The sequence below is a fragment of the Sceloporus occidentalis genome, unplaced genomic scaffold (assembly GCF_023333645.1).
Source record: "Sceloporus occidentalis isolate IW3139 unplaced genomic scaffold, rSceOcc1.0.p SCAF_55, whole genome shotgun sequence".
In the NCBI taxonomy this organism is placed as follows: domain Eukaryota; kingdom Metazoa; phylum Chordata; class Lepidosauria; order Squamata; family Phrynosomatidae; genus Sceloporus; species Sceloporus occidentalis.
Genome location: NW_028317035.1, coordinates 4,096,810 through 4,122,666, shown reverse-complemented (window position 1 = coordinate 4,122,666; position 25,857 = coordinate 4,096,810). Strand labels below are relative to the sequence as shown.

At 40.1% G+C, this 25,857-nt stretch overlaps 1 protein-coding gene across 1 annotated transcript in view; it reads left to right on the top strand.

Moving 5' to 3' along the window:
* Positions 1-321: 321 nt before the first annotated feature.
* LOC149287946 (inhibitor of nuclear factor kappa-B kinase subunit epsilon-like) overlaps positions 322-25,857 on the top strand; it is a 64,707-nt gene continuing 39,171 nt past the window's right edge. The window contains exons 1-16 of the mRNA XM_089492292.1: positions 322-408; positions 4,965-5,105; positions 6,300-6,429; positions 10,071-10,252; positions 11,618-11,778; positions 12,535-12,645; positions 15,079-15,258; positions 16,356-16,552; positions 17,056-17,120; positions 17,852-17,943; positions 18,494-18,572; positions 20,610-20,719; positions 21,294-21,370; positions 22,108-22,147; positions 22,232-22,333; positions 22,675-22,771. Coding sequence (XP_089348418.1) covers positions 322-408; positions 4,965-5,105; positions 6,300-6,429; positions 10,071-10,252; positions 11,618-11,778; positions 12,535-12,645; positions 15,079-15,258; positions 16,356-16,552; positions 17,056-17,120; positions 17,852-17,943; positions 18,494-18,572; positions 20,610-20,719; positions 21,294-21,370; positions 22,108-22,147; positions 22,232-22,333; positions 22,675-22,771 — 1,851 coding nt within the window. The remainder of the gene's footprint in view (positions 409-4,964; positions 5,106-6,299; positions 6,430-10,070; positions 10,253-11,617; positions 11,779-12,534; positions 12,646-15,078; positions 15,259-16,355; positions 16,553-17,055; positions 17,121-17,851; positions 17,944-18,493; positions 18,573-20,609; positions 20,720-21,293; positions 21,371-22,107; positions 22,148-22,231; positions 22,334-22,674; positions 22,772-25,857) is intronic.

Genomic DNA, 25,857 nt, shown 5'->3' with positions numbered 1-25,857 from the left:
TATTGAAACTCTGGTATACAGGACAGTCTGATACAGTTGTTAAATGATTCTGAAAAAGACAAATTAAATATCTGATTGACAGACAGCAAAAGTTATAGGTAGTTTCAATAACTCCAGTGCAAAACAAATATGACACCTTATGCTTCTACCTAGTGTGCCTTACAGATTACATAACATGTTCTTCTTTGCTCTGAAATGCCGTAAAAAACCTTCTATTGGCTTTTGTTCTAACTTGAATGATGTCAGTTAAGGTGCCTGATAAAGATTTTTCGTTTCTTGCACAGATGCCATACAACATAGAGAGACGTTATACTGTTAAAAATGCAGAGCACTCCGAATTACCTGTGGGAGCTGGAAAACCTTTTAGGTCAAGGAGCCACTGCCAGTGTGTACAAAGCACGGAACAAGGTATGGTCCACAAGATTGGGCGCTACTCAAACATTTCAATATAAACTGACCACTCTAGAGCACCTGGCTCGCTTCAAATCAATTGGTTCATATACAGTATGTATTTTTTACTAAACATAGTATACAGTATATATTTCAGTGTATACTGTACATTCATAAATCAATATCAAATAGTAAAGAGAAATAGGTGCAGCCGTAAAAGTTTAGGAACCTATGGCTTCAGTACAATTTATAATGAATAAGGCAGATGACTTGAAAGAAGCATTTATCATGAGTTCAAAATTAAACTGGGTATAAATTAATTAATTCTAAAGTCATAAATAGCTTGCAGTTTCATGGCTCCTAAAAAAAAAAAAATAAAACAAAAATTGAACACAGATTTACACAGCCTTGAGTGAGATTACATGGTAGTAAAGTCAACACACTGTTTCAAAGATCAAAGGGATAAGAACATCTCTCCAACCACACACACATACAGGATATGACATCCAAGGGTTTGTGTTCACTTAGCTGCTTTTTATGGAAAACAAAAACATTTATGTAACATAATTGCAAAAGGGTTTTCTAATGATTGATTAGCCACAGGGGAGGGCTGGCACTTACACTCAGGGTAACACACATACACATGTATGCAGGGGAGGGCTGGCTGCCTACAGCCTGGGGGGCAAGTCTAGTCAAGTGGCCAATTGCGCCACCGAATCAGCCTACCATCCATGCCCATCTTTTTCTGATTTTCTAACGCATGTTGATGTAATGTGATTGGGAGTACGTCAGTACACTAAAAAAAGTCATACACGGGACGCCTGAAGCCACAATTTAACACAACTAATCCTTTTTAATAAACTATGCAGATTGAAATAGATTAAATAACACAAAGCCTTCACTTTTTTGCTCACTGGTTTCTGGGCCTAGAAAATCTTGTCCTTTTAAAGTGACTATAGTTCAATTTATTCCTACAGAAAGTAAAGTGCCAGGAAACAGATGATCAAATACACACCAGGACAGGCTCTGCCACACCGACACATCAAACACACACACACCAGGACAGGCTCTGCCACACCGACACCCAAACACACACCAGGACAGGCTCTGCCACAAAATGCTGCCCTGCAGTATGGGGGATGTATACCCGACTAGTTTGTTCCTTCCATGAGTCTATAAATCACCCATACTGCAGGGCAGCATTTTATCTGGGCTGGACACAGGATGTAAAAGCTATATTTGTCCTGGAAAACATGGCCAATGCAATCACCCTAATGCGCCCACACCCTTGTGTATTGCCCCCAGCTAGCCCCACATTGTATATTTATCCCACCTAATGCCCCCCCTTTAGTATTGATTTAGCACCCAGATTTCACTCACAGGATCTGCCCAACACCCGGAATAGAGCAAACACAAACATTCATTCACTCGTTAATATATTAATTTCCTCATTTACAGATACTAATCATTTACAGATACTCATTCATTCACTCATTGACAGACACTCATTCATTTCCTGAATTACGCATATTCATTCATACCACCTCCACCACCCCCTTACCTGAACTGCGGATCACTCTGTGTCACTTGCAGACTTCTGCAGGAGCGGCTGCATCCCTCTGCGTTCTTCTCTTGTACCGCCCGGGAAAGCAGGAGCGGAGTCATGTGACGTGGCGTAAAGTGGCTGGTTTTCCTGCTTGTCCTGGGTGGAACAAGAGACGCTGCTCGCACAGCAAGCAATGCACAGGTAAGTGGCAGGGCCTCTGTGGAAGTGATCACGGGGGTTGTGACCTCTGCGATCACGGTTAATGCAGGCTTTTTCCCCCGCATTAAAGACGGCCATGGCGGTCGTGCGGCCACATCAGCCACTCGGCCGGCAGTTTTATTAACGTTGAGGGTGGCCTGGGGGGCAATTGCCCAGCCCGCCCCTGCATGTATGGTGGCACATAAACACTTGCACATACACATCCATGCTAACACACTTTCACATTAATGCTCACATATACAAACACTTAGAGATACACATTCATGCTCACATACATTTACATTCCTTTTAACACACTTAAACATACAGCCTCATTCTAACATACACACTCCCTCTCTCTCTCACACTCACTCACTCACTTCCTCCCTATAACCTCACTGACAGCTTTCTCTCTGGCTACCTGCACACTGTGTGAGCAGCCTTGCTTTCACTGCAAGCTGACGTAATCTCGCGTTATGTGAAACTTCTGTGTCCCTGCGTTCCTGCCAGTACAAAATTGTTCTGAGTGCCAGTACAAAATTGTTCTGAGTGCCAGTACAAAATTGTTCTGAGTGCCAGTCTGATCCCCTGCCCTCCAGGCTCGCCTGCCCCTGTATGTGTGTATATGTATATGTCTATGTATGTGGGTTTAGCCACAAAAACACAAAGCTATGAATATATATTCCACTTGATTTTCTCTATAGTCTCAGTAAATTAAAGAATATACCTGTGTGTGTATATATTGTTTGTATATATAAAAAAAAATTATATATATATATAGCAGTGTGGGTGTGGCCACAAGGCACAACAATACACAAAGCTATCAACAACACAGATCATATTGGTTAAGAAACTTGATGTTACTGCTCTACAGCTGTTATACTAAACATCACATGAGCACTAGCCAACAACCAAAGAATCATGGTGTCAGGACATGGGTGATCAGGTCAGGTAGGAGCCCATGCGCAGGGGATACTTGGGGTTCAGTATGTAACCCACGGTGCATGATTATGCAAACAAAGACACCACAAGCAGAATTCCAGGTAATGCAGTGTATTTTATGTAAATAACAGGACCAGCAAATAAGGGTAATACAGTCAAAGCAAGAAACCGGACGTATGGCAAAATAAATACCGGTAATAAGTCTTTTGACAGGGAGCCCGCTTGGAAGGGCACGGAAAGGCACACAGCCCGCTTGGAAGGACACAAAGCAGGGAGTCCACTTGGAAGGACACAATAGCAGGGAGTCCACTTGGAAGGACACAATAGCAGGGAGTCCACTTGGAAGGACACAATAGCAGGGAGTCCACTTGGAAGGACACAATAGCAGGGAGTCCACTTGGAGGGACACAAAGCAGGGAACCAGGAACAGTACAGGTGCAGAGCCACAGCAGGTAAGGTCCATAGACTTCAATACAAAGGCCCTGACTGAATGGCAGGGCAGGTTCATAAAGGCAGGGTAATCCAGGTAACAAGGCCCAGCTGGATGTAGACTAGGGCTCAACCCAGGTAACAAGGCACACCTGAGTTCTGAGTGCTCCAGAGGGCGGAGGGTAGCCACTAGTGGTCGCAGATGTAAACACCACAGGTATAAAAAAGCCATGGTTCAGGCAGCGAAAAATTGGTTCCTGACACATGGAAGCTGTAGTTCAGCAGCAAATGCATCGTAAGCACAATGAATAGAAGATACCATCAGCAATATTAACTTTATTAAATTTAAAACTACAACTGATTAAAGTTTATATATGCCACCATGTTTGTTTTTTTACATAAAGAAAATCTTGCAGTATGCTGTTTACTGGGCAGAGCATAAGTGCTGAGGGACATCATGACACCCCACACCCTGTTAACTGCTCATTTTCACAGTGGAATGGATGGTTGTTTGTTCTCCAATGCTTCTTTCTAATGTCTAAAATCCCTGGTGTATCTTTGACACCATTTTAGCATAGTTTGCATTTTCATCCTGGGAAAACAAGCATGTTTCTGCTCATTTGCATCATGATATTTTGTGATTGTTCATGACATCACAACACGTGACGTTTAAAGATTTAAATGTCACGATTAACGTGTTTGCAGGGAGAAAATGAATGATATGTGTTCTTTCTTTAATTACCTAATAAGTAGGCAAAAATTTAGCTTTAGGTGCTCTTATTGAGCATTTATCCCCACCAGTACTTACTGGTAAGCCCCTTGCCAGCCGTGTCCCATACAACAGTGTGTGTCTGCTGGCTGGATATGTGGCCATATTATTATTATTATCCTTTATTTATATAGCGCCAACAGTTTACGCAGCGCTTAATACAATACATAAATTCAAGGGATATGACAAGACAAGAATTGACAGACTAAGACAAACCGATACATTTGGTGGAGAGAGCCCTGCTCGCAAGCTTACAATCCATATAAACTTAACATGTGACCCCCCATATTCAGCTATCGACCACAGAGACCCCTCATTATTGCCAGTCTGACCCCTATTGAGCTCTCTGTTATCTAGAAACAAAGGAACTGTGTTTTACTTAACTATCCATTATGAAGAGCCAACCCAACTTTAGAGACCTGTCAATGTTGGCCCTTCATAGTGAATAGTGAAGTGAGGGAGTCCAAACCACAACTTTTCTGGCAACTCTCCTTCCTTCCAAAATTGCAGGACTCAGGCAAATGCATACATATTTTAGTAAATAAAATCAATACATCCATCCTAATTACACATGATAAAGCCAAATGTATAATAGCATTTCATATATGATGGTACTATTTAAGACTTTATTATTCATTTTTTTCTTCAATTTTTTTACTTTGATTTAAATCATGTTTTGCCTCTTTTCAGAAAACTGGGGAAGAGGTAGCAGTGAAGGTGTTTAACAACCTCAGTTGCGAAAGACCACATGAGGTGCAGATGAGAAAGTTTGAAATGTTGCGAAAACTCAACCATGTCAACATTGTCAAGCTGTTTGCTGTTGAAGAAATTGTGAGTCTCAGTTAAAGATCTTTATGCTCTCACACGTGCATACAGGCCATCTAAAATAAGATACGTCCTTGTCTGTTATTGCTAATTTACCCCCTCCCCATTTCGTATTTGTAGTAATGTATTTGCTCTATTATAAGATGAGTTTTTTCCCAGATCAAATGCTCTGAAACCCCCTCGTCTTGTATTCAATGTCATCTTATAATCAGATCTCAATCAGCGCTGCAGGGTAGAGGACTGCATTGGGAGGCGGGTCCAGCGGGTGGTCAGCCACTGTACCTGCGGGTCCCGGTAATCCCGCGCAGTCCCGCAAGGATGCCTTCTCGCTGCTCCATTACAGTGTCTCCTATCTTGCTCCGCCCATGAACAAGGCGGAGTCACATGATGTGGCGTCACTTCCTGTGACTCCGCCTTGTTCCTGGGCGGAGCAAGAGAAGAGACGCTGTGAGGGAACAACTCGAGGGATGTCGCGGGAAATCAGGTAAGGAGGCGGGCGTGATTGGCCACAAATGTGGCGGGAGCGGGCAGGATTGGCCACAAATGGAGCGGGCGGGAGAGGAACACCCACATTGCGGGAACGGGCGGGAGCGGGATTCAAAAAGCAGTCCCGCGCAGGGCTCTACTGCAGGGGACCTGGATCCTCCTGTCTGGCAGCCGGTGGATGCGTGCAGACAACTTCCGCCGCTTCCGGGGGTTCTATGACAGAGCTCCGGGGTTACATGACCTTTTGGTGCTCCACCAAAGAAGCCCCAGTGGAAGTACTGGCCAGCAGCGTAGGTTGTTCCCCGGCTGCCAGAGAGGAGGATCCCCGCGACACTGCATGATCCTCCTCTCTGGCAGCCGGTGAAAGTCTACGCGCATCACACAGACGTCCACCGGCTGCTCCCACTTGGCACCAGGCAGTCTGGAGCAAGGGGGACAAGTCTAGGGATGCATCGGTAAGTCGGGGGGGGCATATAGGGGTTATAAGGCATATCGGGGGGGCAAATTGGCAAATAACAAAAAATTCATTTTTTTTTTAAATCAAATATGAAAAAATAGTTTACATGCCTTATGGAGTGTCAGGTTAATAGACTATTTTTTTCCCTAAGTCTCAGCTGTTCATTTGGTTTAAAATGTTTTACAGATATATTATAAAAATATTATACAGACCGTTGAGCACCTTCTCAAGTTGTTTTTCTTCTTGTGATCTCCCAGGGCAGCACCAAGCAGAAAGTGCTGGTTATGGAATACTGTTCAAGTGGGAGTCTGCTCTCTGTCTTGGAAGAGCCAGAAAACGCCTTTGGATTGTCAGAATCAGAGTTCCTAATTGTGATGCAATGTGTTGGTGAGATATTAAGAGGCACGACAAGTGCAAGTGTTCAATATTATTGGTTGAAAATTTTACTCCATAGTTTGATACAAATAAATTAATTACAAAAATGACTATTCTTGAAAATGAGGCAGAACATTTCCTATATGATACATATATATACCTAAGTACACCAAAAACCCAAGAGTCTTAAATTATCACTTGATTTTTTAAATTATGTTGAATAATAATCGCATTTTCAGTTTTGGGGACTTTGGGTTCATTGCTGACTCCAGGTACTTGGCACTATTCACTGACTTATTTACTGGGTGTTATTTAGCAGTGGTTTTAATGGAACTTGGTTCTCATTCACATTTAATTAGTGAAACAAACTTAGTTACTGAGGGGTGTCAAGGTTCCTCTTGGGGTGCAAGTTTGGGATTTTTATATACAAGTATTCTAAAAAGTATTGCTGGGATTATTTAGTTTAACCCCTTGATGACAATTGCCGGTCCGGGCACGTCACAGAAATTCAAGTCGATAACGACAAATGACGTGCCAGGACCGGCACGTCTTTAAATGGGTGCAGAAAGCGATCTATTTTCGCTTTCTGCACCGAAACGGCGTTGCTGTAATGCCTCGACCTCGAAGCATTCAGCAACGCCATTATCGGCACAAAGGGGCCATTTCTGGCCCCTCCCCGGGGCGTCAACGTCCGCCATATTTTGTATGGCGGTGGACGCCCGTTTTAAAAGGGTTTAGGAGGCGATCAACGATCGCCTCCTAAACTTAAATGGTGTCGCTGGAATGCCTCGATCAGGAGGCATCCAGCGACACCAAACACTTACCTGGGGATGGACTGTGACCGCTCCGGAGAGCGGTCACAGCCGCAGCTGCCGGTGATCTTCGCCATCAGCAAGATGGCGGCGGCCCGGGAAAAAAACCCAATAAAGACTAAAAAGTTCGCTAGACGGTCTCCAGACCCTCTAGAGAACTCTGGCTCCACTTGCAGGTTGAATATAGGTACTGCATTCAACCATGCAAGTCAATGGAGCTCAGCTTTCTAATCAGTGTGATTAGAAAAAATAAATTAAAAATAAAATAAAATTAATAATAAGTAGAAAAAAAATAGTAAAAAACCAGTAAAATGTAAAAATAATTTCCCACTGATGTCACTATCAGGGGAACCTTCAAGTTGAAAAAAAATGTTAAAAAAATAAAAAAAAAAGGCAAAAAAAAAAAATATATATATAAAAAATATATTTTTGTGAGCAAGTCCTAAAATTAGCATATTAGCTTAAAACAATTCTCGCATGGAAAGAGTTAAAATACTGGCATATTAAATGCCCATGGGGTGTCTACTTTTAAAAAATGTATGATTTGATGGGGTAAATTGAATTGGCCGGGTTCAACAAGGTCCCAATTAGCACGGGGGGAAGGATGGCCACACATCTAATTTCCAATTAGAAAAATTAACACGTACCAAATGTGGCATTTTAGTTCCCCCCAAAAATGACAAACCCATGCATGTGGGGTATCACTGTACTCAGATGTTGCTGAACACATATTGGGGTGTCGTGTGACAGCGGCATATACCAGGAGCTGTAAATTCATACATAAAGGTGTGTGTGGGAAAAATACACACACAAAAATACTACTGCAAACTTTGAAAAAATGCTGGTGGTAAAATGTGTGCATGCAAAGAGTTAAAATACCAGCATTTAAAATACCCTGTGGTGTCTAGTTTTCAAAAATATATGGTTTTGTTGGGTATACTGAAATGGCCTGGCTCAAAGATGTACCAAATAGGGCATGGGCAGTGGATCCCCAAATGCCAAAGTTCAACATTGAAAAATGTGCATGCCCCAAATGTGGCCCTTTTGCCCCCAAACAGCCAGGCAAAATCATTCATGTGGGGTATCACTGCACTCAGGAGATGTTGCTGAACACATATTGGGGTGTTTTGTGATAGTGACATATACGAGAAATTTTTAATTCATACCTGAAGTAAAATGTGTGTGAAAAAACAAATGCAAAAAAATTACTACCATAAAGTTTGACAAAGGCTGATGGTAGAATAAGTGCTAGGAAAGGGTTAAAATACCAACATTTGGAATACCCTGGGCTGTCTAGTTTTCAAAAATATATGATTTGATGGGGTAAATTGCATTGGCTGGGTTCAAACTTAGATACCCGAAATGGCACATGGGGGGAAGAATTACCAGATTTGGAAAAAATGGCTTTGAAATAGCAAAACGCTACCTGTACTTATTGCTCCATAACGTGCAGAAAAAAGCAAAAAAACATAAAAACATTGGGTATTTCTAAACTCAGGACAAATAGTAGAATCTATTTAGCAGGTTTTTTTATTACCTTTTATAGATGAGTAAAAGATTTTTCAACTAAAAGTTAGAAACAGTAATTTTTTTCTAAATTTTTCACCATATTTTATACTTTTTTTTATTAGTAAATAATATGATACAATCAAAACAATGTCATCTAAAGAAAGGCCTTCTTGTCCTGAAAAAAACAACATCTAATTCAGTAAACGGGAAAGAAGAAAATTACAGCTAAACACGAGCAGCGCAGAAATGTTAAAACGGCCATTGTCACGAAGGGTACAAAAAGTAAAATCAGCCTTTGTCACGAAGGGGTTAAAAAAGATCATTACCAGATAATCTCGGGTATAATAATTTACCCCTTTTCAAGAGTCCTGAAGTGGGGGAGTGTATTATATCTGAGATTTTATGGCACAAAAAAAGATGTTACAATTTTTGAAAGTATGGAAAAACATGGTGGCTGTTTTAGCAAACACACAGTATTAGTATTGCTTTAGATGTACATTATTTCAACATCTTGTAGTTACCAACAATAGCAACATTTATTAGACAGTGCAGATTCGATTTTTTTTAAATTATATATGTATTGTTGGGTCAGTGATACCGTTTTTATCAATCTTTCTCTGATGCTTTTATGGATTCATAGAAGAACTGGCTTATATGTAAATGAGGTCAATAGCTCTCTCCAAACAATTTCGGCTGCGGCCTTAATTCACAATGAGCATAAACATGTGAGTTTATTACACCAAAAATGTGCAAAAGAAATTAAAATGGCACCTTCATTCTCATAACGCAGGATCCATATACATGTAAAAAAAAAAAGAACAGAAACAAATATATAGTACAATATATTTAAATCAAATAAAGAGCTGCAATGATTTGAGATAATGGCCACTAGCTGATCATAGAATGCGCTTGTGGCTGTATTCATTAAAATCTGGAATGCAGAGTTCATATAAAAAGAGTCCTCAAAATCAATCTCAAAAGAAGCGCTCCTCCACTCCTTGCATTATGCATTTCACCCTCCGTTGGGCTTCCTTTGGGCTAAATTATTTACAAGGTTGGGAGTTAAATCCCAAGAGGTAAATTATACTGGTGGAACCAGTGTAGGTGCAGTATGAATTAGAGGTAGACTGGATTTTGGATGAAGTAACAAAGACCAAAATATCAGGTACCATCAAGATGGTGATTATGAATAAGTTAAGGTCTACTGGGGAAGATTTGAGAAGAGAAGAACAAACAGGTGTCTTGGAGATTTTAAATTATAAATGGCAAATGTAAAAAGTGATATAAAATACATATTTAGCATTTCGTCAGCTTATTCTGTTGCTTTTCCAGTTGCTGGAATGAACCACCTACGGCAAAATGGGGTAGTGCACCGGGACATCAAACCAGGGAACATTATGCGTTTAATAGGAGAAGATGGACATAGCATTTACAAGCTGACAGATTTTGGTGCTGCCCGAGAACTGGATGATGATGAGAAGTTCCAGTCTATATATGGGACAGAGGAGTACCTGGTATGTAGGTGTTATCCATCTCTCTCTCTCTTTGCTTCTTGCACTCCATTTAAAGTTAATCTGTCAGTCCCCCACACACCCCCAACAAAAACACCAGTGTAACTATATATAAACATGTAATGATGTTAACATATCAAAATATACTGTGTGTAGTAAAAGCTCACCTAATGTATATACATTAAGCAAAAGGTGTTAACTTCCGCTCCTTAGAATCTCCACTTTTATTATTCTCTCTTCTGTTGCCATGGGTATACCTAGGGTATTTGGCACTCCCCCATTAGTTCTAAAACCAACCAATCCCGTTCTCAGGATCAAAAATACCCTTATTATTACCCCACCCTAAGACATCACTTTTATTAAGATGTTTATTAAAAGGTATAATCAAAAAAGATGTTTAAAAACACCAGTGTCGCCAGTCCTACCGTAAAAGGTATACGTCACTGTGACATGAGGGCATATGCCCACAGTCGTATAACACTAAGAGTATCAAATCATATATACTGTTGATGGCTGCAGTCCTAACAACAAGAATAATAGAATTATGACCAGTGACACGGGCTTATTAAAAACTCAAACAAATAGCCCCCTGACATGTTTCGCTCCTCAGATCTCCATCAGAGGTCTGGGCTAATGGCTGATTAGTTCCTTGCACAGGTAACTCCCATATGGACTGGAAGACATTTTTACACACACTCTCACATTGGCATAGACTTCAAGCCAATACACATACACATTCACTAACACACATATACAGCTTCATGCTAACATGCACTTACATACATGCACATCCACAATCACATGGAAATCCACGCCCACACACACAAACGTTTACACATACATGCTCAAACACACTTACACATACACCCATGTTCACACACATATACATACAACGATCAGCCATAACATTATGACCACCTGCCTAATATTGTGTAGGTTCCCCTTTTGCCGCCAAAACAGCCCTGACCCGTTGAGGCGTGGACTCAACTAGACTATAAAGACATGATTGGAAGAACTTGACTGGCCCGCACAGAGCCCTAACCTCAACCCCATTGAATACCTTTGGGAGAACTGGAACAGAGATTGAGAGACAGGCCTTCTTGTCCAACATCAGTGCTGACCTCACAAATGCTCTACTAGATGAATGGGAAAGAATTCCCACAGAAACACTTCAACATCTTCCCAGAAGTGTGGAAGCTGTTATAGCTGCAAAGGGGAGACCAAATACTTATTCATGTCTATGTATTTAGAATGCAGTGTCATCAAAGTCCCTGTTGGTGTACTGGTCAGGTGTCCCAGTACTTCTGTCCATGTAGTATATTTTGCTTGTCTAAGCTAGGGTTAACCTCATTTGTCACTTCTATCCAGCACCCAGATATGTACGAGAGAGCAGTGTTAAGGAAACCACAGCAAAAGAGTTATGGTGTGACAGTTGACCTGTGGAGTATTGGTGTGACCTTTTACCATGCAGCTACTGGCAACCTCCCATTCATCCCATTTGGTGGACCTAGGAAGAACAAGGTGACAATGTGAGAATACATATCGCACATACAAAATATTTGGATATTCTATTGCATAGGCAAAAGCAACCAGATATGCGTGGCATAGGCGTATGGCTATCATGGACTGATTAAGGACAAATAGGCAGACTAAATGGGCCGAATCATTCTTATCTGCTGTCAAATTCTGTGTTTCTATGTCTGGCTTATTTTAAGGATTCTTAAACAAACCACACAGAAGTAACTCACTGTATTTGTTCAGGTTCTGGAGAGTTTTACTTCTCATATAGACGCTCTGATTAATTTTACCAAAAACACTACAGTTTTCTCCATATTTACCCACCTTGTCATCCTAGTACCAATCAATTAGCTACTAACCGACATAGGTTGTTATTGTAAGTACTGTCATTTGGTGCTTTCCTTTAATTAATCATCACATAAATAGTTGTGAGTTCTTTGGGGAAGTCCTAAATATGTTTTGTTAATGTGTCATTGCGCTAAACCCAGAATATTTTTAGTTTCACTGTGTCCCCATTTGGGTACCGATGGTGGACCTGATGCAAGTAGGCAAAGTGGTAATATATACATATAGCTGGTATTCTATGTAAATCCACCACACCATTGCTTATTATTATTATTTATTGTTTTATATAGCGCCATCAAATTCCGTAGCGCTGTTTAAATACTATAATAAAGGTTTCAGGAGGTGCTGAAAGATAGAGGCAGTTGAGACAACAGAAAGGTATTCTTTGTCATAAGTACTTGATGCATATTTATATTTAACAGGCATAAAATAACTACAGAGAAGCCACCAGGTACCATTGCAGGGGTGCAGAGGAAGGAGAATGGAGCTATTGAGTGGATTTATGAACTACCAGTTAACTGTCAGCTGTCTGTGTAAGAAAATACCTGCCCTGTAATGTGTGTCAACAAATGTGATTTTTTTTTTTAGAAAAATATTTGATCAGTTCAGTGCCGTTGCATAATGCCCTTCGCGTTCTACCTTTATTCTGTAATGACAAAACAATCGACAGCAGAATTGTTGATTTATTCTTTCAAAATTAAAGCAGCGAGTAGCATAAGTAGCCACATCTAAAATCTATAATGTATTATCAATTGCAAAGAGCTGCAGAACCGAATAGTCATGTATAAATCAATAAATATTAATAATTTGCTTGATTTATATACATGGAACAGATAGGTGGGAAGGCATTTTGTTCCAATTAATGTAATGAAGTCCTACATTTTTAAATTGTACCGTATTTGCTCGATTATAAGACAAGGTATTTTTCAGAGCAAATGCTCTGAAAAATAACGTCCGTCTTCTAATCAGACCTCAAATAGAGGTCTAACTACAAGACTAAGATCCAGATTCCCCCAGCGCTGCAGGGGACCTGGATCCTACTCTCCGGCAGCCGGTGGAGGTCTGTGCAATGTACACAGACAACCTCCGCTGCTGCCGGGACTTCTAGAATGGAGCGACGACGTCACATGACCTTCCGGTGCTCATTCATAGAAGCAGTAGCGTACCTAGCGGGGGGCGGGGGGGGGGCGGTCCGCACCGGGTGCCGCTCATCAGGGGGGTGCCAACTTGCCGGCACCCCTCCAGAGACGGACAGCAATGTCCGCCGCTGGAGGACAAGGCTCGCAAGGGAGGGAGTGACTGTAAAAGTGTTTGTGTTAATCATAGGTGTATAGTTGATTTGTCAAAAAGGCAAAGATGGTATAAGCAGGGTGTTTATGGGACAAAAATGGCACAGGCAGGGTGTTTATGGGACAAAGATGGCACAGGTAGCGTGTTTATGGGACAAAGATGGCGTACACTCGGCTGTTTGGGGGCAAAGATGGCACGTCCTATGTGTGTGTAATTTGGGTGCTGGTCAGGTTCTATGTGGGCAATGTGGACGCTGTTTTTTTTGGAGGGTTATTAAAGAAAGCACTATTATATGTTTAGTAAATGTTATTTAAACGTATTTATTTTACTTATAAGTTATTAATTTATTTTTTCAGATTTCTTGTTGTTTACAGTTGACATACAGTTTACAAATTGGTGCAATAAATATTCTTAACATAATTTTGTAGATGTCTTTACATTTGGTGGGGGGGGTGCCACTTACAGGATCCGCCCCGGGTGCCAAATACTCTAGGTACGCCCCTGCATAGAAGCCAGGCCAAAGTGCTGGCAGCAGCAGCGGAGGTTGTCTGCGCGCAGCACACAGACCTCCACCGGCTGCCCCACTAGACACCAAGTAATCCGAAGCACAGGGGAGAAGTCTAGGGAAGCACTGGTAAATTGGGGGAGGGTAAGAGTGGCATATTGGAGGTATAGGGGCTTTCTAGAGGCAGAGTGGCAAATAGGGGGTTAAAATTAATATCAGGGAGGCAGAGTGGCATATAGGGGGTTAAAGGAATATCAGGGGCCAGAGTGGCATATAGGGGTATATAAGGCATATCTGGGGGGCAGAGTGGCAAATAGGGGGTCAAGAGGCAAATCTGGGAGGCAGAGTGGCATATAGGGGTATAAGGCATATCCGGCAGCAGAGTGGCATATCAGGAAGGGAGAGTGGCATATAGGGGGGTATAAGGCATTTCTGGGGGGGCAGAGTGGCATATCAGGGGGTATAAGGCATATCTGGGGGGGCAGATGTGCATAACTGGGCAAATAAAAGGAAATAAAAAAACAACAACATTTTTCTCAATGATAGTTTTAATAAATATGAAAAAAATAGTTTACATGGAATTAATATTTACTAGTAAAACTTATTTCTTGTAGGGTAGTCTTATATTCAGGCTTTTTCTTTTTTTCCTTAAATAATATTTACATTTTGGGGGGTTGTCTTATAATCGAGCAAATACGGTAATTTGTTTGTAAGCATTCACGAACTGCACTTTAAAGCTTCTTTATGTATACCAAATAAAGAAATTTTTGTCCATTAAAATAAGATGAAGTATAGACGTTGTTAATGTAATAAATGACTATTTGTTGCTGGAAAAGGCTGTTTTTTTAATGGAATATCTTCATAGAAGTATAGAGGCACATGACACATTGTGTTCGCTAATCCAAGTTTATGTTTAAAAGTCTAATTGATCATTAGAAAACCTCTTTGCAATTATGGTTGCACAGCTACAAATTTAAGCTGACCTCAAACTTTTGAACAGTGTGTTTCTGTATATAGTTCTAGTGTTTTGGCCAATGCTTAGTTATCGTGTTATTAAGGTTGAAGATATATGTCACTGCTTGCACATGCCTATTTTGTATACCAGCAATTCACTGCTCCTCTGTAGGCTGTGTTTTTTATTCCCATACTCACCCATATATATACTTTTCAGTGCACTAAAGACTCATGTGGAATCTATTCTTCCCAATATCCTTGAAGCTGACCAAGAGAAATGCTGGGGCTTTGATAAGTTCTTTTCAGAGACAAACAAGATACTCGAAAGGATGGCAATCCATGTTTTTTCCCTGCCACAAGCCAACATGCATAAGATCTATGTACACCCATGTGACACGTAAGTTTTTAACAAGCATGGAACCAGAAAACTCTACAATGTGCCCCAGAAAGAATTAGGTAGCTGTATGTCATGTCTGAACAGAAGGGGGTAGCATAACCATTTTAAAAAAGTATTTGTCATTTTACACATAATTTAGAGTTGAAATGAACTATGCTTCCCCTAAATGTGTGCCGCATTTATTTAACAATCATACTGTATGTCGTTCATGGTAATAGGATGAGGAGGGATGGCCAAGGGGGGGATATGCAAAAGGAACTACTTTACAGAATAAGTAGAGTAGCAATGCTAGCAAAGTAAAGGTCCACCCCAGCCATTATATGCATTCTTTACACATTTGTTCTATTTCCCCACCCCAGCTACATGTTTTGCCTTTCATTGAATGCACTCCTTGCTAAGCCGTGTGCATGCATACGTAGTCAGCTTTTAGGGGTTCTCCCCCCGCGTGCATGGGCACTTGGTGGTCTCATTGAATTCAATTCAATTTAAGCAGCCAAAACTGATGTGCAAAAATAGTTACTAACTACTTAATATGCATTTATTTATAGCCATTACCACCTTCTCCCGCAACATGGGTGTCCGTTCCCGCACGATCCCGCAACCTTCTATTCCAATACATTTATTTACAGATAGTTGGGCCTGCTCTAAAACGGGCTGGGTGTCTAAGATCAACCTTCCCTCAGCGCAGCACCCGCGCATCCCAATGCCCATGCAGTCCTCTACAACATACTGCACTTCCCTTTATGGCCTATATATATATCATTACAGACTGCTTCTATGAGTCATTTAAATTGGAGCAGTAGGGTCTTGTGTGCAACAGACAACACGATTACGTGCAGTTCAGTAGCATAGTTACTGTTACCAAATACCAGCTACGGAGCATGGAAAAGATGAGAGCATTATATGACCTGCAACCTTATTCCATGCTACCGTAATTACATTAATGTAATTACATTACATTAATGCATTACCCTAGCAACGCAGAGTTGTTGCATATACATATCATAGAGTAATTACGGTATATACAACCCACTTTATGTAAAATATCTTGGAGTGATTATTCATGTTCATCTCGCATATGCCTCTTCTTCTTGCAGTGTGGCTAAATTCATGGAAATTGTGTCCATATACACCCTCGTGCCTCCAGAAAGGCAGAGGTATTTATATGAGGGCCACCACTTCCCCATAAACCCCGCCATGGAGGTCTGCAGTTTGTCTACAACTACAGAGCAAAATCCTTTTATCCTAATTGGCAGTGAAATTCAGGAACCCAAATCTGTCATCTACAAAGATCGTAAGTTTTAATCCATAAATATAATTCACTGCTTCTTAAAAGCACACCAAACATTTACATGTGTTTTCTCCAGTAAACATTTTAGGCCATATTTGTAAAGATGGGATTGCAGCAGTAGGGCAGTGTTTTAGGTTTCCAATGGTTCTATAATTAGTTCTCCACATAGCCTTTTGCACCAAAATAGCTCCAGATTAGTCTTAATAGCTAAAGCTGTTTCTCAAAATCAGGCAACAAGATTGCAGACTCCACAAAATTATCGCTAAGGCTGCATATTTATGGCCTTTTAAAATACGCTATTTTTAACATTAGAATATTTGCATAACCACGCATACTTTCTTTAAGGAATTAAATATATCTATGCATTTGTGAAAATTGTGATTAGGACAGTGTATTGATTGGTGGTGGGCAGCAATATGGAAGGATTCCTGCCCACATAACTTTCTTCCAGCTGTGACAAACTACCTTTTTTCAGATTGTTTTCTTTCTTTCTATTCTGTTTTTAGCTGCCACTGATTATCCCAGGTTTCTGCCATCTGTGAATGTCGTCGGGGACTACACAATTGCAAAGGTGAGAATAAAGCTGAACTGAAAGAATGAACTTTGACTAATCCGCAGATCGCATTTTATTCAGTCAAGAGGTTTGTGTTTCCTTAGGAAATGTTTAACTTCTGGCTTCACTATATGAGCCGTTTTGATACTTTTGAAGTCAACATGTTGCAGGACGAGGGGTATGATCCAAGGGCCACAGTATGTGGTACGCATACACCGACTCTAATTCTATTAAAAGTATCAGGTTAACACACCAACGGTCAACCCTCAATGGCGTTGTATTTAAAATGCTGAGTTTTAGAGGGCCAGAGTGAAACTAACTGGTCCTAATCTTAACCCTTGTGTCCTTTTTAATAAATATTTTTTATTAAACTGACGAAACATAAAAAGTAACAATAACAATTATGCTTGATAAACATGTTGAGCTGGTGCAAAAGACACATTTTATTTGGAAATAGTAAGAAAGAATTAGAAAGTAATTAGGAAGGTGAGAGACATGAGCGGTGATATGATGGAAAGTCCAAGGAAAACCCCAGTGAGCCAGCAGTATGAGTAGTGACTGCGGACCAGTAAAGAGCAATATGCAAGGGCAAAATTGGAAATGTTATCTTTCAGCACAGTCCAAATGAGAAGCGAAACATATTTAGAAGAAAACACTAAAGTCCAGAGATAGTTCAGTATACCAATCAAAAGATGTGAGAAACACAACAAAAAAACCAAGCCTTTTGATAATTATTTGTTCCATTTCAGAATGTCCTGGCTGCTGTTTACCAGACAATACGAGTGTCAAAGTCGCTTTTAAGATGCCAAGAGTTTATACCCCGTGGGACATATTGGCTAATGTGAGTTAATGGAATATAGGGTAAAAAAAAAAAACATTGAATCCGGTACTTGAGCCATCGTCATTCCTTCTATTACTAGTATAATTGGCCCATTTCAGTTACAGCTTGTTCTGTTAGGTGAAGCTGATTTGACTTTGTAATAACATTCTTGCTACAAACCTTTTAAAGCGTAATGTTCACAATTGCAGCTTTTAGCTTATCTTATTCAAACAACCTATAGCTTGGACTTTTTGTTTTACCGCCAGGCTATTCTGTAAATAGTTAGTTGAAAAGTTTGGAAAAGGTGACAAAGCTGGCATATCTAATTCCTTTCTGAAGTTATCTTCCTGCCTACAAAGGCTGACTAAACCAACAACAAGGAGCAAATGAACAAATAGGGGAAAAAACATAATTGGAAAAAGGGCTTTTGATATTTCGGCAAAACCTTAACTACAATCCTCACCACAAACATACCCTAGGTAACACCTTAAACAGATCTACAGACCTCATACATATACATTATCTGTTCAGTAGTGTTCTTCCCTACATGTATTCTCCAATACTTCCAAAGGCTTATATCCGACCTAGCAAGACAAATGAAAGTGAAGAATAGTCATGCAGAACAGGAAGATAAGATGGCTGCTACCTTGGTATGCATGGGTGGGCTTCTAATACATTAATGTTTATTTTATCCTATAAAACAAATGGCACATGTTTATTTATTTAACGGTGCTGTAAAATGTAAGGAAAATAGACAGATCTGATTTAATAAAAAATGTAGATGTACCTCATAGACTGCTTAATATACACTGTAATGGGAAGTGGCAATAGCAGTAATCAGCGAACATTCTGCTTTATCTCCTTTTGCAGTCAAAGCATGAAAACAGAATGCAGACGGATTGCAGACAAGAAAGGAGCTCTGGTACCCATACTAAACTGCATGGCCAACATAGAGAATAGGACCCAACGCCTGTAAGCAGGGTTTGCTAAAGATCTTCTTCTGGTCAGCACTAATATGGAAATTTGGGGACTTTACCAGAAGGCCTTTTTCCAACTTTAAATTCCACTGTGGTTGGATCAATTCTTTAGTTCCTTATTGTGATTTCTACACAGTCTATTTATAGAATGTAGTATGGGCAAAGCATATGTGTTTAATTACTGGGAATCTAGCTGGGGACAAATCGGGCTCCACATAGCTGCTCCTGCAACCCAGAATTTCACTGTGGTGGCTCAGAGACCCATGTAAAGCAGCGTCTCACTCGGAGTCTCTGGGCAAAACCCTGAGAGTGGTCCTGACTTGCATTCCTATTCCAATCAAACACCCACAAATTGCTTTAAATGTACTGTGAGTTACCCCATATTTAGAATGTGTAAGGGTTAGAGAATAAAGACTTTTGTCATTGGCCTTGGCTTGCCTAGTAGGTTGGTAGCCCTTACCTTGGCAGTGTGATGTTCTCCCAGCTGAAATGGAGTCTTAACCTGGAAAAAATGAGTCTTTAGTTGAAGTGCATGCCTTTTATTGGGTCAACATTGAGAATGATGTAAAGTTCCATAAACCTAAACAAAATGTTATCAGACACCACTGTAATTGGCTTGTGAAAAAGGTATCCAACAAAGAGAAAACAAAATGTAAATGATGTCAGAATTGTAGGTTGAGGGATATAGAAAAGTCCTAAACAGCATAATAACCCCATCTTATCATCAAACCAATAGTCAAATGTATTTACCATTTACTGTATATATTTGCATATACATTACCATTTTGCCACTTTACAGATGCAAGAAGGGAAATTCTGAAGCCACAGAGATGTATGACCAAGGGGAGAGTCATTGGAAGTTGCACTCTGTAAGTAAAAAGGGGTTTTCTATACATGGTTTTTTTTAGGTTAATAATTTGACTATCATGTATGGAATAACACAATGTATGTTTATTTGGAGGGCGTTTTTTTATTACATACTATAATAGTTTTAAACGCCCCCAGATAGATATTTTTATTTGTAGCTAAAATACCTATTTTAAGACGCTAAGAATGCTGGGACTGGAACATTTGACCCCCCTTCAGAGCTCTAATTTCTACATAATTGTGGTTATTAGCTGAATCTATTCTTACAGCTACTTCTTTATATGTCTATGTACCCAGCTTGGATTTATTAGCTACTGCAGCCTTCTTCTTCTGCCCACTGATCTCTGCTTGCTGTGACTCTGTGTGCCCAAGTGCTTGCTGCGTAGCTCCATTACAGCTCTCCTTCAAAGCACAGGATATGTACTGTAAGCCAGAGTGAAACAAACCTTTGCCGCAAATCCTCAAAACAGAGGGTAATCATGTACATATAGTATTGTTCAGGTTGTATACCTCTTAGTTTCTAGTGTAAGACCTACAATGGTAGGCGACTAGCTGACCTCAGAGGTATGACAAATGAAGTAATCTATAGATAAACAGATGACAAAAGTGAGGAAAATTAGAACCAACCATCTGCCTGAGCCTGATGCAAGGGCCAGCGCAGGTTTATAATTATAACCTTATCAGTGCTTGATCCGATACACTTTCAGAATCATTATGAGTTTTACTTACAGTATAATATATAGCATTATCAAAAAAATATGGTGTGCCGAATCCTAGAGAGGTTAACAAAGAGGATTGTAAAAGTGACTACATAAAATACCATGCTGTCTTGTTCCACTTTAGATGGGTAATATCCTGTCCAGATTCTCCCAGTGTTTGGATAAAGAGAATATGCTTGGGCGGATATTGCTAGATGTTCTGAAGGAGCAGGATCAGTTTCGGATGGGCACAAGGTAAAACGGCCAGAAAAAAAAAACATTCAGTGCATGGGGGACCTATTGATTTAAGGTCCTTAATTGGGTTTAATTTTAGATTTTCAGGATGATCTGTCACTTCCTACATTTCACGGTTCAGTACTCATATCTTCCATATTTGAGTGGCGGTGCTGATCTTCAGACGCTGTCCTGTTGTCCTGTATATCTGCCCCACTCTCCCACTTTTATGGGCAGCGGTGGCCATGTGCCAGTATGGGAGATCTGCTGCTAAAATTAATGGAGACGTATGCTGTTGGCGCACAAAGCTTCATTGTAACTCATGTATACAATGGAAGCAGCCATCTTAACTTCCTGTTTTAATTGTGATTAGGCTACCCAATTACTTTTTGCTGAGGTTCTGACAGAATTCAAAGTATGGTTGAAGGAAAGGGAAATTACTTTAGAGAAAGGGGTTATTTATTTGAGAAACCATAAGATGGGTAGCGGCATTAACTTGTTAACACCAAAGTTGTACCTGTTATGGTCAGTATACATTAAAGCTGTCATGTGATGCTTATTGCTTAGTGTTACATTTCTGTCTTTTTATATCCAGTATCAATAGGATGGAAAATTGTCTGCAGAAAATGCAACTGATATTCAGACAGTTCAAGAAAAGGAGGCAGCAGCCACGTAAGCACAAGTTTCTGTATAAGCAGATTTTGAAAGCAGGTTCCCTTTGGAATTTGATGGCAGATAAGAACCATTCAGCCCATCTAATCCGCCATTTTCCAGATGTAAAGACTCAGACCTTAATCGGCATACCTGGAAACGTCGGTGGGCGGTCCCGCTGTTGTCGGTGGGCGGTCCCGCTGACGTCAGCGGTGGGGGAAGTGGCACATGCATATGATTCTGTAGAATGCCTGTGGAATGCATTTGCAAAACCAATACCACACAAATTTAAAGGGACCACACATCTATCAAATGCATTAAAGTGCATATAATGGCTGGAGGACTGGCTTTTAATGTGCATTCACAGTCGCTCTCCCTGTGTTACAAAAGTTGGAATTTGGAAAAAAAGGTAAATTTACCTCTTAAAGGTGCTATTCCACATAATCTGTTGGATTTAACAGTTTTTATATCACTGACTGTATAATTAGAAACATAAGTTGCATTAATGTTAAATGCCCAAACCAGGAACATTTGTCATGTGGCACAAAGGCAGTCACATTGCTCAAGCTATTGTGCACCCACTCTCCCTCATACTGCCTTCTCTCATAAGGCTATCCCTGCCTTAATGCCCAGCAAGCCTATCCCCTTATGAAGCCACCCCCAACAAATGGAGAGGTCCCTTTAGCTTACCAAGTTCCCAGGTAGGGATACCTGTCTCTACGTATGACTGTTTTAGAATATTTTTAAATTCTTTTTAGGGCTTGGATACAATGAAGAGCAAATTCACAAACTGGACAAGTAAGTGTGAGTTCTAATTTTCTGTCACTCTTGTCTGATGCAACTGTTTTGTTTTGTAATTGCTTTTATTCTCTACGCCCACAGGGTTAACCTAGGAAATCTAGCCAAAAAAGTTCTATCTATTTTTCAAGATGAGGTTGCTCTGATGTATCAGACAGCATTGTCAGAACATGCAGCCAAAATGAGGTGAGAAAGCTCATGAAAATGCATCCTTATTCATAGGACACACCCACAAATAATCACCTCATCAGCCAATCAGTGGCATTTGTTAACATACTCATAATTTGAACATTTTTATTATTTTTTTTACATTCAGATGTAGAAAATGCGGAACTGTACCATAGATATGTCATGTTTAACAATTATTTGGTTTGTCTATTTGGCAACAACTTACATCATTAACCTTGGTTAACTGTAGTATTATATTAAAAAAGCAAATATATTTGCTTTCTGGTACTGTTCAAAATACTAGAAATGTGCGTATTTTGTACATTTTTATACTTTTTTTTTATTTTTTTTTTTTTTAGGGCAATTAACGAGATTCAGAACCACTTAGGCCTTATAAATGGATACCTGATAGAGTGCTTTCGGGAATTTCGAAGTTACGAGGAATCTGTAAATAAGGTATTTTCCAGCCTTCTAACCACCCAGAATTTCGTGGAATACCTGCTTAGCTCACATTATGAAATGTGGTTATTTATTTTATTTGTGCTGCTACTTAAGGGTTGCAAGCAACATATTGACTGTGGTTCGTCCTCTTCCTCTCACAGGCTATGGATAGCTTGTCTGAAAGAATGCTGCAAGTATATCCAGTGCACTCAAGCCATAGTCCACAAGCCTCTTACCCTAATGACACCCAAGATGATCTTACACTTAGGTGAGTTAATATTAAAGGTGCTGTTCCACTTTCCAGAAAAATCATTGACACACTCTACTATGTTAAGCAAATAAACCTTAGCATATGTCTAATTTTGTTCTTTCCTCTGTTTAATGTCATAAAAATCAAGTTACAGGGGTAGCTGAGGCATTATTAAACACTAGTCTATACCCACCAGACAAGTTAGAAGACTTGTTTTTCCCTCAGAAACCTGGTAGTACTGCCACAAATACAAGGGATTCTGGGTAAGCTTGTGCAAACAAGGTTAACAATGATCACCTTTTGCATCCATATCCACTTTATACATGGATCCCTTTAAAGCAAATGTCTGCTGTAACAAGACACAGGAACGCTCCTCAGGACCAAACCCCCTCCAGTGTATCAGGTACTGGAGGCTTAGAGGATAGACTGAACTACGTATTACTCATCGTCCTCCACCTGAACGGGAGCAAGAGCCAGAGCAGTGAAGCAGTTGCAGACCCAGGGCTTCAACAGAGACACATAGAAGGGTCAAATCGAATGCCCTGGGGCTAGTTTACCTTCTCTGCTGCAAGAAAGGTTACAAGATTGTAATGACTGTTATTTTCCAGGTCCTGATGTACAGTTAAATGTTATCACTAATGAAGGGCAACTTATTAATGGGAACAGCCATCGAATAGTAAAAGGAATACTGTTCAAGGGCACTCCCATGTTAGCAATGTCATGCTATCACAGAAGTGTGGTATATAGTATGATCCTGTATTGAGCCATCTAAGATAAAAGTTCTTACAAGATTGTTAAATGCATTGGTAAACCATGACTATGTCCCACAGACTACCCCTACTTCATATCATCTCATCTCCTTGTGATAAGTATAAGCAAAGGCTTGTAGCCTTTCTGGTCCTGGTTGAGTGTCATGTGTATCTGCGTAGTCATGTCTGCGTTCTGCTTTTCCTAAAACATTACATGTACTGGTCACTTGTCTCAGTTTTTTACACAGCCTATATAAAATAACTCGTCAAAACTAAATGCAATACAGCAATAGAGTCTGCTACCAGGCCAAGCTGGTGGGCCCAACTACCGGCTCTCAGACGTATGGACTACTCCATTGTTTGCAAAGACTTTATGTCACGTTTGTCTATAAAGCACCAGCACATTACATGACACTATTAAAAGAGGCAGACTCTGAAAATTAACAGATTCGCAATATACAAATTAACTTATATTAAGGCATACTGGAATAGAAGGAGAAAATGTTCTTGCAAGATTGTAATATAGAACAAGGGTTGTATGGATGCTCATATTTCATTGCTGCACCAAATTGCCGCTCAGTGGTTCCTCAGCATTAGACACAGAGTGGCAACAAAGCTTTTATTTATATCGCTTCCATGTGCATGTCTCTTCTTTTTTTATATACAGTGATGTTAAATATAGCGGCATGTTTCAGTAACCCAATGATTATAGCTGTGGGATTCCGTGCATCTCCGATATCCTTTATTTCAGTTACTAGAAACTAGGGCTGACATGGAGGAAAATGTGAAATGCATCTTTTCAACTAATAGGTTTACTATGCAGCCATTGTTGTACAATGCCATGATAAATATATATAATCAGAGTTTATTTTTCACGTATGATGGCCATGGAAGCATTAGGAAAAAACATTACAAAGACAACTAGGTTGGTTCAGTTTATAGATGTCTTTACACAGGCTCACATATGTACTTTTATCCTACAAACCGTTCACCATTTTAGTAGCCCTTCTCTGAACTTGTTTCAAAACTTCATGCCACCATGATCCTTATTTAACCATTGGCTCTACAACAAGAAGGGAAAAATTTAGAGAATTATGGAATTATTAGCTAGGCAGCATTTGTCCAAGTGCAGCATGAGTTAAGTTGGACACATCTATTTTTTGTATCCAGTTTTACTGATACTTTCCCCAGGTAAGATCCTAGTTAAAGACAAGACTATGTTACCTTATGGTAAACCCTGTTGCATAAGGGCTTAGAGAAAAAAATGCGGGGCAAAAAACCCTTATGCTGAAGGTCTTAGAAAAACTATGACTGCAGTAATTTGGGTAGATAGGAAAAGGCAGGGCGACTTTTAAGTCCCTCTGCTTCAACAGTTTTTAGAGCATTTCAAATGTATTCTTGCCCAATCTGGCCTGACTCAAAGATTTTATGTGCCTACAATCATTTTGTATGTATTTTCTGCTCAAACTAACTATTCTTGAGATTTTTCTGAACATGTCATAGCAGAGCATGTGAGTCCATAATTAGAGGAGACCTAGTTAATATAGGAAAGCACATATTGACAGATGACCTCAGGAAGATCGATCAGCAATTTAATTCCTATATAAGCTAACCCATAAAACGCTACAAGAGCCTAGCATAGAGGGTGCTTTCAAGGAACACTAAACTGAAAAACTAAGAGTATTCATGGTAGGTAGGAACCAGTTTTATGGTAAACGCAGCCGTTATGTCTTCATATTATACCCTAATGGGTTAACTGTAATGGGGGCATCCATTTTTGCTACTGGTTGAGCCATATAAAAACTTTGAAACTAATCCAACCTCCTAATTAGGAGCAGTTATAAGGAGAAGAGCCTAACAAATAAGGAATTTCTAAAATTCAAGATGAGAAAAAGAATTATATTAAATAGAGAGCTTGTTAAAACACTGGCATACCTCCCAACTTTTACTCCTCGTCATCAGGATGCCAGGGGGTGGTGTTTGGGAGGAAGAATGTCCGTGCATGCGCACAATTCTGCACATGAGTAGTATACATTCTCCATTGTCCCTGAGACAAAGGTAGAGCTCAGCAGGATAGAGTGGCAAAAGACATCACACTTATA